General features: G+C 34.9%; 1 protein-coding gene across 1 annotated transcript; it reads left to right on the top strand.

The window, feature by feature from the left end:
• The first annotated feature begins 5,270 nt into the window (after nucleotides 1-5,270).
• LOC131046477 (disease resistance protein Roq1) lies at nucleotides 5,271-8,620 on the top strand. The gene is made up of 4 exons (XM_057980238.2): nucleotides 5,271-6,208; nucleotides 6,336-7,485; nucleotides 7,576-7,878; nucleotides 7,979-8,620. Exons 1-4 carry the CDS (start codon nucleotides 5,676-5,678, stop codon nucleotides 8,090-8,092), a joined length of 2,100 nt encoding a protein of 699 aa, XP_057836221.2. The 5' UTR covers nucleotides 5,271-5,675; the 3' UTR covers nucleotides 8,093-8,620.
• The last annotated feature ends 4,505 nt before the right edge of the window (nucleotides 8,621-13,125 follow it).

Below are 13,125 nucleotides of genomic sequence, written 5' to 3'. Positions count from 1 at the left end.
TTCCTCTGCATGCACTAGTTCAAAACTTCAACGACTAGTAAGTTGGACTTTTAATTCACTTGTTTTTCGTGAGATAAACATATTTTTTATATATATTTATAAAATTATAATCAACGATAATCAATGTACAAATAATTAATGGAACTAACTGGATTCTTTTATATATATTAAATATAAAGGAAGAAACATTACATAAAAAAGATCATAGTATTAAATTTATATCCATTGTTTAAAAAAATATTGAAATAACTTAGCTCATAGACAAAAAGCATTTGCAAAATTATCATTAATAAAATGAAATAGAAAGCATTTTTATATCTATAAAAGGCAAACTGAAATGAACTGGAATTTGCAAAATTATCATTAATATTTATGTTTCAAAAATTTACAATTTTTACATGTTTGAGACTTGAGTCTCTCAAAAAATTTAAAGCCAAAATGAGTGAGCCTGTGAGGTTATGAGGACATAGCCAAAAAAAAAAACTACTAGGGGGTCGGGGCTAGGGCACAAGTAGTGGACACACCCATGGTTTACCCTAAGAATCTCACCCTCCCTCCATGTAGAATTCTTTAGACAGTATAAGATGAGAGAATTATTCAAGCCAACTGTAGTTTGGAAAGTCGTCCAGGAGGAACCATTTCCAGAGAAAGTCCCTACCAATCCGTGCCCATTTCCTATGACGCGTCAACTGCTCCGCATTCAAGTTCAAAAGAAACGGTCGCCTGGCCACTGACACTGTTTGGTCAGGGAGGAGAAGCTTGGTTAATTTATTCACCCAAGGGATCCCCACCCCTACATCTGCAAAGACGACAACAGTAACGTCGTCTCCAAGGAAGTCTTCTTTAAACACCTTCCTTAACAAAATCAAAATATGCACCTTGTCTCCTCCGAGGTCCAGAAGAGACACCAAGAACCGGGACATAACGTCCGTGTTAACACAATATCTATTTTCATTATGTAGAAAGTCTCTGCCCAACACCATCCTTACAACCTCATTAGTGAACATCCCAACCTCCTTGCAGACTGATTGGAGGGTTGGGTCTCTAACGGAGCACAAAAAGGCCTTCTGGTCCTCTGCAGAAATGCTTCTCAAGCGGATAGGAGTGTCCATCTTGAGAAATCAGATTACCAAATTAAACAGCTTGAGCCTATAGACCTAAACCAGAGATAGAATTTAAATACCGTGAGCTCCAACGATTTATCTACCAAAGGCTAATTGAAGATGAAAGAAGCAGAGATCGTTTATAAATAGCTGAAGCTCTTGATTGTAATAATAACTTCTCTAACCGTATAAATTGCTTTAATTTTTTTTAATCTTTCGTATACCTCTACAAATCTTTCCCATAAATACACAAGTATGCGAAATTGGAAACAACTATAAACCAACACCAAGTACCACATTGGAAGTCGTGGAGACAGAGTGGATTGCAGTTAGTGACTAGACATATATTAAATGACCAACATTATCAACTGTGACATTTAATATGTGTCTATTAAATCCAATTCCATTCTGGGCACTTTCTGCTGAACTACGTTCTCTTCAGAAATTTGGGCCAAAATAAAACTTCAACCATTGATCTACGATCATCGAATAGTTTAAAATCATTGATGGATTTTAGGTACGTGTCACCCTTCACGTGTCAAAGAGGCCATACTTATCGATATGTTGTGCAGGGTTCAGACTCAATGTGATGTGCCTTGTCTATTAATGGCAATGAATTCATGAAATCACCAATAAAATATTTATTTTTTTCCATAAATAACAAAATATTAGCCAAATAAATTAAATAATTTTCAACTGGCAGATAAAATTCGCCAATACACTTAAATAATTTTTCCTTTGAACTAAAAATTTTCGCCCATACAATTATATATTTGTTCCTTTAAACGAAAAAATATTCCCCTCCTACAATATATATTTTTCCCACAGAACAAGGTATTATTCGCCAAAATTTTATGTAATTTTTTCATACCCTAGGGAAAAATCGTCAATACAAAATAATTTTTTTTCCTACTTTGAAAATAAATTTCGCCATCAATATGAAAATTTCCCCCCAAAAATAATGTCTGATTTGCCAAGATTTTACACTTTTGCCCGAGGGGTGGTTTCTTAAAGTTATCCCTGGCACTGAGAGTAGAGCAGGTGTTGCACATGGGCTCATGCTTTCCTTTATAAATCCCTTCTCTAATAATTCAACAATCTATTTTTTCATTTCCTCATTTTCTAGAGGAGCCAATTTGTACGCAACTTGATTTGGAAGTCTAGCATCTGGAATAAGATCAATTTGATGTGTGATGCCCCTAGAAGGAGGCAAGCTAGCTAGTAGATTAGTTGGCATCAAGTCAAAAAATTGGCTTAATACTTTTTGCACTTCTATTGGGACAATTTGCTGATTAGATTTCTCTTTCCCTCTTGGGTATAACAGATAGCAAATCTCATTCTTAGACTCCTTGACAAACTCTTTCCAACTCATTATATATAATGATAGTGTTATCATTTTAGTTGATTCTTCTTCTTTAAAAGGCTTCAAAATATGGATATGACCCTCATGTTGTGTCTCATAGGTATTTTCCCTATCATGGTGAACTACATGCTTGTCATACTACCGGGGTCTGCCTAATAATAAATGGCAAGCATCCATAGGTAGAACATCACATAATACTTTATCTTGATTGGGTCCGATCTTAAAGGTCACACAACAAGATTTATTAATCAACACACTTTGATCTTTCTTCAACCAAGAGATCTTATACAGTTCAGATTTGGAAGTACAAGAAAGATTTAACTTTTGCACCATTTCAGTACTTACTAGATTATATGTTTAACCACCATCTACTATCACTTTACATACCTTTCCTTGACACTTGCATCTAGTTCGAAAGAAAATTTTCCTTCTCCAATCCTCATCTGCAGATTTCTTGTTTCCGACTGTCAAGGTCTTTCAAATCATTAGGTTCTGTCCAGTTTTAGCTTCTAGTTCCACAACTTGAGTCACTTCCTCTATCAACATGGATTGATTTACAACTTTAGGATTGAGTGAACACTCCTGAACTTTATGAGCTTCACTGCAAATGAAGTATTTTAAGGGTTTCCAATCCTCAGAAAATTGTCGTCCTCTTCCCCTACCTCTAAAACCTCCTCTTCCTCAAAATTCAAGCTTCACACTTTCCTCAAGTTCTTCTCCTTTGGTAGCTTTGGAGGAACTCCCTTTTCCTCGATCTGGGTTACTTTCACTCCTCTTATTTGCTAACTTGTTTTTCTGATGCAATTTCTCCTCTACTTTTAAGGCATATCTATATGCCTCATCCACAGTATGTAACTTCACTAAGGTTATATAATCCTGTAGCTGAAACCTTAATCCATTAAAGTACTTGGGTGTAGCTTGGTCTTCATCCTCTTGAATATCTGTCTGAATTTGAAACCTCATAAATTTTTCAGTATAATTTTGAACTGACTGATCTCTTTGTCTTAGATTCTGAAATTCTCTAAACAACTTTGCTGATAGTTAGAAGGTAAGAACCGAGCTTATATATGTTTCAACATCTTGGGCCACAACCTGATTTTGTCCTTTCCTTGTCTTCTCCTCGAACTCTACAAGTTTTCCTGCCATAGAGCAAAATGGGATTTCAACTTGGACGCTGCAGTTTTCACTTTTTTATGATCATCATCCTCAATATTCTCCATCTCAAAATAACACTCCAACTCTTGGATCCAGTCTAAGAACAAATCTGGATTGAGTTCTCCTTTAAATTCATAAATGTCAACTTTCACCTTGGAGCCTTGTTTAGATATGGCTTCAATGAGCCTCTCCATAGGGTATACTGCCCTAGCTGCATTTTGTGGATGCTCTAGTTCCTCTTCAGAATCATCCAAGTGCAACCTGTTCTCAATGGCTTCTATTCTTCTAACCAAATCATCAACATTATTTCTTTGACAACCAACATTCCTCCCGCCTCTCCTTCCCCAGGGCATACAAATCCCTCTCTGGGCCATCGTAGATTGCTCTGATACCAAAATGATGCAGAGGATACTCTGACCCTGCAATTCAACGAACTAGTCCTCTGCAATACAGAGGAAAAAAATATAATAGAACAAAGACAAAAGAATATCTGCAAATATTATTCTATGCTTTCATTATTTGCTACTGATCATTACATCCAAAGAAAAAACTAACTCCCTCCTACGCAAACAACTCTCCTCTTTATTCATCGAAAACACCTATCAACTCCTATGAAGACTGCCAACTAACAACGGTCCAAATAGAGAAATCACCTCCTAAATTAACTCCTATAGAGATTACAAAAGAGAACAACAGATCCACTCCTAAATGTCAGCAGGTCAACTCCAATCAGGGAATGGTTGCATTACTTTGGCCCCATAAGATGATCTCATTCAGAGGTTGTAAATGACCTTTCATGGTGGCAAATTTCATCTTCACCCAGTTTTTATTATTTGTAGTTTTTTGCAAATTTTAATAGTGTAGCTTTGGGTTGTTACCTATTGTGATTACAACATATCTTGATATATTTCTAGATTTCATTATCAATAAAAAAGCATTAAATTTATTTTTCTCTACAAACTTTGTTGAATTTGAATTATTAATATTATGTATAATATAAAAAAATAACTTTTCGAATTTTAAAAATCTTGTTAGTATACACAAATCTAAAATTTGTTTATTTAAAATATTTAATAAGATTATTACAATTTTATTCTATATATACAAATCAAATTAAAGTCTAATATATTATTTACTTAGACATGATAAAATTATTATCACACCTCCTTCTAGCACGGGTACAAATTTATTTCCTTATAATTGTATACAACTCTACTTGTCTTGTTTAAGGGAGTTGTTGTGAAGAGACGTGTTATTTTTTTTATGGAGGATTTTTCATCCTACTCGTCTTGTTGAAGGGAGTTGTTATGAAGCTATCATGTCTTCTTTTTTTTTGGAGGATTTTTCATCAACAAAGTCTTATTAGCCACTCAATACGGCCAAATTCACCCAGGGTATGATCTTTGACCTCATCCCTATTTGATGTTGGAACATTGCACTCAACAAGAATTGATCTCTATAGACTCATTCATACCCTGTCAACTTCACCAACAAACTAAGAACCCATTAGCAATGTGTTATTATTTTAATTTCATAGTAAAAAGATTCCCCACCTTTTCCTATAGCATTTCCATATGCCTGCCATTTTTAGGTATTTAAAGTAAAAATTTCTTGCTATCTTTAATTCTTTGAGTTATCTATGTTCTTTCTGGGTACACAATCACACCCAGAAAGAACATAGAGCACCCAGAAAGAACATAGATAACTCATTAAGGATTTTAATTGTTTTGTTTTATTTGTCTTAGATATCAGGAAGCAGCGTAGAAGGTACCGTCTTCTTTCCCCGTCCTTTCGAGGAAAGAGGGTGGACCAATCCTCTTGCCTCTCTGACAAACTGCCTTACGTCTTTCTGTCAACATGTTACTTTTTCTTTGCGGTAAGAAAAAATAGGGAAAGGTGTCTTTCATTTCCCCATAGTTTCCTCGGACGATGCAGTGGCATCCAATTTATATGCAGGCTTTGATCTAGTCCAATTCACTCCATTCTTCCTCAAAGCTTATCCCTCGTTTCAGAGATTTGCTTGGCTTTTGTGCTTCAGCCCTGTCCTTGCATTTATGGCTTCTTCGTCCTCATCTCACCAACAAAATCCTTTCCCTGGAACCAACAAAAGGCGAGAAGTAGAAGAATCTTCCAGACTGTTTGACGTGTTCATCAATCACAGAGGCCCCGATGTCAAACAGACTCTGGCTACTCAAATTTACAATTCTATTACGGCGCTAGGCATAAGGGCATTTCTTGATTCGCAAGAGAAGGCACTTGGAGAGTCGTTTCCTTCAACCATTGAGGCAGCGATTAGATCTGCTTCAGTGCATATTGCTATTTTTTCGGGAAAATATGCAGAGTCAGATTGGTGTCTGCGTGAGCTGGTTCTTATGTTGCAAACTAAGGCCAAGATTATTCCTGTTTTTTATCAAGTGGGATCATTGGAAGTGAAGCCTTCTGATCTGCGACACATAGAAAATGGAGTATACGCTGACGCATTCACGAAATATGAACAGAAGGGGAGATATCTGGACAAGATAAAGGAATGGAAGGAAGCCCTTCAACAAGTTTCATATACCGCAGGCCACGAATTCAAAAATTCAGAGTAAGCTTTCTGCCCCTTTTCAATCTACTTTGCGACTCAACTTCTATACTTTTCTTCTAGTAAATTAGGTTAATTGCAATGAGCAAAATTTCATTATTATTAAATTCCTCTTTCTTTGCAATTCTAGTGACTGCAAAGACATAGTGTCCGTTGTGAAGGAAGAAGTAGAGAGGACAAAACGTTTACATGTTGCCAAATATCCAGTCGGACTTCATAAGCTCGTGAAAGATTTCGAAAGGCGGTGCCTTGATGATCTTGTTCAAGATTTTGAAAGCCACTGTGGTACCAAGAAAGTTAATGTCGTTGGAATTTTCGGTATGGGTGGGGTTGGGAAGACCACTCTTTCCAAAGAGCTGTTCAACCAAAAAAAGTCAAAATATACAAGAACAAGTTTTCTGTTTGACGTTCGGGAAGCCTGGAGCACAGGTAGATTACCCTTATTACAAAGTAAACTCCTCAAAGATATCTTTTGTGAAGATCGCAGTTTTCTAAGCCGTGAGGAAGGGGCAAGCTCACTGAAAGATCATTTGGAAAGGAACAGCTCTTTCAGTTTCCTGATTGTTTTAGATGACATTGATCATGTGGATCAGTTAGAGTCTCTATTAGTCATGGATATCTTAAACAGGCCTGGTAATAATCTGGTAATTATTTCAACCCGAGAGGTAGGGGTCCTTACAAGTGCAGGAATTGACACAGCTTATCATTTAAAAGGGTTGGATAGAGAAGACGGGAAAGAACTGTTTTGTTGGCACGCATTTGATCAACCCCGTCCATCTAGCGGATTCGAGGATCTTGTTCAGGAGTTCATTAACATCTGTGGAGGCTTACCTCTCTCTCTTCAAGTTCTGGGGCGGCATGTGTCTCGTAGACCTCAGAATTACTGGCAGGAAGCAATCAAAAAAGCCCGTAAGGCTCTGCCTGGAGATATAAAGCAGAACCTGAAGATAAGCTTTGATTCCTTAGATTATGAACAAAAGCAGGTTTTCATGGACATAGCGTGCTTTTTCATTGACAAATCTATCACCACGGCCATGACCATTTGGAAGGGATCTGGATGGAGCGGTCACCATGCTTTGGAAACACTAAAAGAGAAATGTCTGATTGAGGAAAATGTGAGTTATCTGCCTTTCCTGGAATGGGAAGTCAAATGGAAATCTAGGCAGGATGAGTTTGCTTTCAGAATGCATGACCACCTGCGGGACTTGGGAAGAGAATTGGCAAAAGAACTGAGCCATCCTCTTCGTTTGTGGCACCCCCAACAACATCTTAGATCATTGGTATGCTTGCTCCTCCTCCAAATTTCCATTTTCTTGTTGACCTTTAAATTTCAAAATTGGGTAAATGTAAGTTTCATTATGTGGATGCAGGAATCAGAAGGATTCCAAAACATCCTAGCCCAAATCAAAGGCAGGTGTTTTCATTCCTTTATGGACAAATCCATGGATTGCCAAATTACATACTTTATAGGGGAAGCGGAAGACAGTTCTGAAACTTCTCTACTTTGGCTTCAGCTTGACTACCTGAATCGGCCTCAACTTGACACGAATTCAGAACTTGACACGAATTCAGACATAAACCCAAGCATTCCTCCATGGATTACTCTTCAAAACTTGAAGTGTTTAAGAATCAGCGGTGGGCGTTTCCAAAGATTGTGGGAGAGCGATGGGCAGGTATTTTGTTCTTCCCCATTGAAAAATAAGTCTTCATTTTAAGGGTATAATTAGATGTGCATTATATTAATGGTAAGATTAAATTTCTTTTGAATATCAGGCACCCACCCGTTTAAAAGAGCTGCAGGTTCGTGAAACATTTGTGAGAGAGTTTCCAGATTTGTTACGAAAATTGAATAATGTTCAAGAGGTGGAAATTATATGGAAGAGGTAGTTGAGAAAATACAAATCAATCTCCGTAGTTAAGGTGTGATGGGCTCAGGACTCAATGATGGAGTCGATTTTGGTTATTTCTGCTAATTGTTTTAATTTGAGGGACCTATTGCGATGTTACTATGGATTCTTGTGCTTCAGATGTTACTATGGATTCTTGTGCTTTAGCAGTTCTGTACCTTACAGAATGTTTTAGCTATCTTACAGTTTCTAATTTGTCCAATTTTAGTGCTGGCTGTTTCGTTTTTGTTGCTGCTGTGCAGCTCATTCTGTAATCTATGCTGTTTGTAAATTCTTCTTTGTTTCAATATAATTGAAAAAACAAACAAACAGGGGACTTGACTTCCACAAAATTAAAAAACAGGGGGCTTGCCTTCCCCTGATACTGCAGAGGGGACTGCCCACTTTTAGTCTATGGTTATCTAAACTTTGTTTTTGACCAATACAGAATTGCATTCATAAGCTGGAATGTAATGCATTAATACTGCTTTTCAGCAGGCAATCGTAAATATTGTTTTTGAACAGAGTATTTTTTCATTTCTGTAAGCTTTATTACCGTAGATGAACTCGAATATTTTGTCTTCTGTTCCAGAGTGCGGCGTCAAAGGGGGATTGAATCTCTGTTTTGTGACGCTAATATTGGCGTAGACCGAGTCACTATAATTTTTACTTTCGGAAATTATGTCAGGGGGTCGAATCATTATTTTAATGCCCGTACGCTGTCGAATCATTATTTGAATGGCTGTATCGGTCAAGCTCAGAAGCACAACTGCAGAACTCACACTCTTTCCACAAAGCTTTACAGTAAAAAAAATCTTAAATAAATTACATTTAGAATAAAGTAGAAATAAAAAGAATAACAGTTATTTCAGATGTAGCTGGAAGAAAAAATACATTTAGTTAAAATACACAATAACAGATTTATCTTACAACTTAAGAAAATAAATACAACAGACCAGCAGGTGGTAGTGCTTGAAGAGACATTTCAGAACCTTCACAAACTAAGAAAAATAACAAGTCAATAGACATTACAATGAAGATACATTGCGGAACACTCTGCACCAGGTTAACATTGCAGCTATTCTGAAGTTGATAAGTCTGATTTTGAATTAATTGAAGTTGTGGCAGAGCTGAAATCTTCTTTCTAGATAAATCTGGAAGCTATGACAATAAAAAGACAATTTATAAAACTATATCAGAAAAAAACATTAGAATATCAGTTCCTTGAAAATATTGGGGAGTATCAAAAATTTCGAAACTAACAAGATATCTGATTTATTTTATTTTTTGATTGATCAAAACTGATACAATTAAAAATAATAATCTTAATTTAAAAAGAGCTGCATAAAAAAAAAATTACAAAGATTTTTTTATTTTATATTGAATCAAACAAATGAATAAGATATAAAGCAAGAAGGCAACCAACAACAGTAATCGACAAAACAAATAGTTACAAAGATCAATAACACTCGCTAAAACAATCCAAACGTCCAAACCTAACAGATACAATGAGCAATATACCATACATCAGCTGACCTGTTGTATGTGAGTTTCCACAAGGGAATGGATGGCAAATGAATATTTGTGGCACGCTGTATGTTTTTGTTTGTCTGAGTAGTTTGATAAAATGGCTTTTCAACTCACTGCATCAAAGGCTAGAGCAATTTGAGGCAATTAAAATATTTCAAACTTGTTCATAAAATGATGATTAATTGATTTAACTTTCAGCATGAATGGAAATATCTCATCGTTAATGAAATAATAGTTAATTAATTGATTATTAACTTAATTAAAATAAATAGTAGAATCTTAGTCAAAATATTTATTTATTAATATATGAAATATGTTGACATTCAACTAACGAATGACTAGTAGCTAAAATTTTGTGAGAAACCAAAAAAATAAAATAAAAAATGAGTGCATTACATTCTAAACTAGACTAGAACCAAATTGAAAATACATAGTAAATACTACTAACAATTATCTAGTCCGTTCCTTAGCATTGATGATGAAAATGGTGTCATATTTATCCTTAAAAAATAATAACATTGTCCCACAATAGTGACTGGAAAAACTTGATATCGCTCTTGAGCATCACCTGGGATCTGACTTTGCTGTTCCAACAAACATTTGACGGTACCTGTAACCATCATTAATTTTTAGAACCCACTGAAAGGAGCAGCTTCAGAATGAACTGTTATTCATTTCATTAAATTAACATTTAATTTACGTATGTTGGCAGAAAATTACAAAAACATAAGAAGAAATTAACTTCCCCTGTTTTCTATTTGATAATCCTATGTTGTGCAGCTCCACACATAAAAGGAATCTCTCCTCTTTAGTGATGACCCACTCTCCTATAAGACTGACTGCTGCTGCCATGTCAATACAAATTTAACGTCAATACAAAGATGTGACTCGCTCATTCACGGTTGGACGAATCTATGGTGATGATAAGAAAAATTAATAAGAATGCGTTTATATTGTTGTTGCCGATTCAAGAAATTAGATGTGTGATTACATCTGCAGGCATGGGTAAAATTTTTGAATTTATTGTAGGTCTAATTACAATGAAGAATCTGTTATGTACACAATAGAAGAGGCTTCATTCCCAATCTTTCAGAGTCCAGATCTAATGTTGATATACAACCAAAGAGGTGTCTAGTCATAGCTATTGTTTGTCTTACAAAATTTTCCACTACCCTACTTGCAATTGGAGACGGGCTTCTAATGTAGCTCTCATTCGAATGATTAGAATTCAGTGGGATCCCTCAATATCTCCTTATAAATAAAATAATAAGCATATTCATAGCCATATCTTGACATCAAAAGAATGCCAGTCTAATTATATTTCATAAATAGTGTGTAACTTACATAAACGGTTGAACATATGTTTGGGTTAAAACTAGTATGTTTATATTCTGAAAATATATATGTAAAAACTTGCGGAGAGATATCATATAATTGCATTCAATGTTTATTAGCTGTCAAGAAGGATATGGAACTGAATAATGCTGCACTCTTTTACTCTCATTATAGATGTACAACAAAGATGTAAGAGTTTCATATACTTAGAGACAAGTGACTATGATTCTATTTTATTCAAAATAATAAAATAATACTTATTGAGAAACTGAAACATGCATGCATTTACTTGTCATCTACGCATCAAATTTATTCAAAATTAATTTTTTGTTTACAGATATTTGTATGTCATTGTAGATGTCTCTCGGCATAACTAGAACAATGAGTAGACTAGTTTTGTTTATAGCTACAATAGATTTGGCTTTGTTTGATATAAATTCACCTCCTCATTAAAAAGTCATAGTCAACAAGTAAAAGACAAAAGATATGATTTTCTAAATTAAATTTTTTTCTAGATAAATCATATGAATCAAAATGAAGTCTTCAAGTTAACAATTTTATTTAAATACATACAATCAAAGTTGAATCATAAAATATCCAAAAAATTGAGAATGCATGAAAAAACTTGACTAATAGATAATAAGCATCAAATAACAATGTATTAAAAATTAACAAACAAAAATAAAATACTATTGAGAACTAATAATTTTTTTAAATATAATATAGACATTAAAATATTTAAATAAATAAAATAATTGACCAAAATGACGATAAATTTTAATTAATTATTTCTCCATTTCTCTTTTGATTGTTATTACAACCCACAAGAAGAAGAGCTCAATGGTACATTACTTTCTTTTCATTCTCAAATTCTAAGTCGAACCAAAAATTCCAAAATCATTCTTGATTGTACACGTCATTGACATTCTAAAACTGTTTGACCACAAGTCTACTTTCTAGTGATAAAGTAATTGAGGTTCAACAATATAAAGGTCAACAACCTTACAAATAACAACTATACATGTTTCAAGAATTTCAAAAAAGTTGATATACCTGTATGCCTGGAATGTGGTATCAGCTTGTAGGAGGAGAAAACAATTCAAACATACACATGAAATATTGCATTAGAGGTTAGATATCAAAACAAAACAAATTTAAATGAATCTAAACTCTTTAAAATCACTCCATGTTCCTCTATCTCCAAGGATCTTCAAGATTCAAGGTGGCTCTCAGCTTGGAAGAGCACTTGATTCTTTAAGATGACAACCTAAAGAACGAGATTTAAATGATTCTAAGATCCAAATGGAATGTAACTAAGATCTTAGTGAATGATAAGATGGGATGATGAAAATGCAAAACTAGATGATTGAGATCTAGATGAGTTCCAAATTGAAAGCTAAGATGATGCTATATGAGTTAATTAAGCTAAGAAAAGATATGCATCTGAGCTAAATGAAACTAAAATGCTATGATATGAGTGCTTGATGCTTTGAAGATGACAAAGAGAGCTCCTTAACCTACAAAATGACTATAAGTTTGATGCACAAAAGACTTGATTTTTTTTTAAGAAAGAATGGGCTCTATTTATAGGGAAAATAGGGCAATGGAGGGTTGAGATTGAATAATCTCAACAAGGGCTAGGATTGAAAGTTAATCAATCCATGTTTACAATTTTCGCCAATGAAATGGTGACAATTGTCAACAAGAAGTTGCTTGAGAGGAGATGTAAGAGGCATTAAATGCCTGAGGAGACATGAAGGTTACCTTAGGAGGTAACATTATGGTTAGGTTAGTGGATAACCAATGGATAAAGCCTTTACCCAAGGGATGAACTCTTGTGCAAGGGTTAATAGGATAACTAGGGTCAAAGCCATGAGTGTTTGATGAGGCCTTTGAGTTAGTTGAGAGTTAAGTTAGAGAGAAAGTCTCTAACCATGAAGGGAGGTTGAGTTAACCATTAATGGTTAGGAAGACTTTGGGGACAAATTTGTAAGAGTCCTTTCAAATTTGGGGGAGCTCAACAAGTTAGCTTGATGAAGACATAAAGCCTTTAATGCATTTCAAAGACTTTGGAGGCTTTGAGAAGTGGCTTACCTTTGCTTAGGAATGTGACAATAACTAGGAGATGAGTTAGGCTAATTTGGAAGAGATTAGAAGAATCTAGAAGGG

The sequence above is a fragment of the Cryptomeria japonica genome, chromosome 7 (assembly GCF_030272615.1).
Source record: "Cryptomeria japonica chromosome 7, Sugi_1.0, whole genome shotgun sequence".
Classification (NCBI taxonomy): Eukaryota; Viridiplantae; Streptophyta; class Pinopsida; order Cupressales; family Cupressaceae; genus Cryptomeria; species Cryptomeria japonica.
This window is presented reverse-complemented; position numbering and strand designations above follow the sequence as displayed.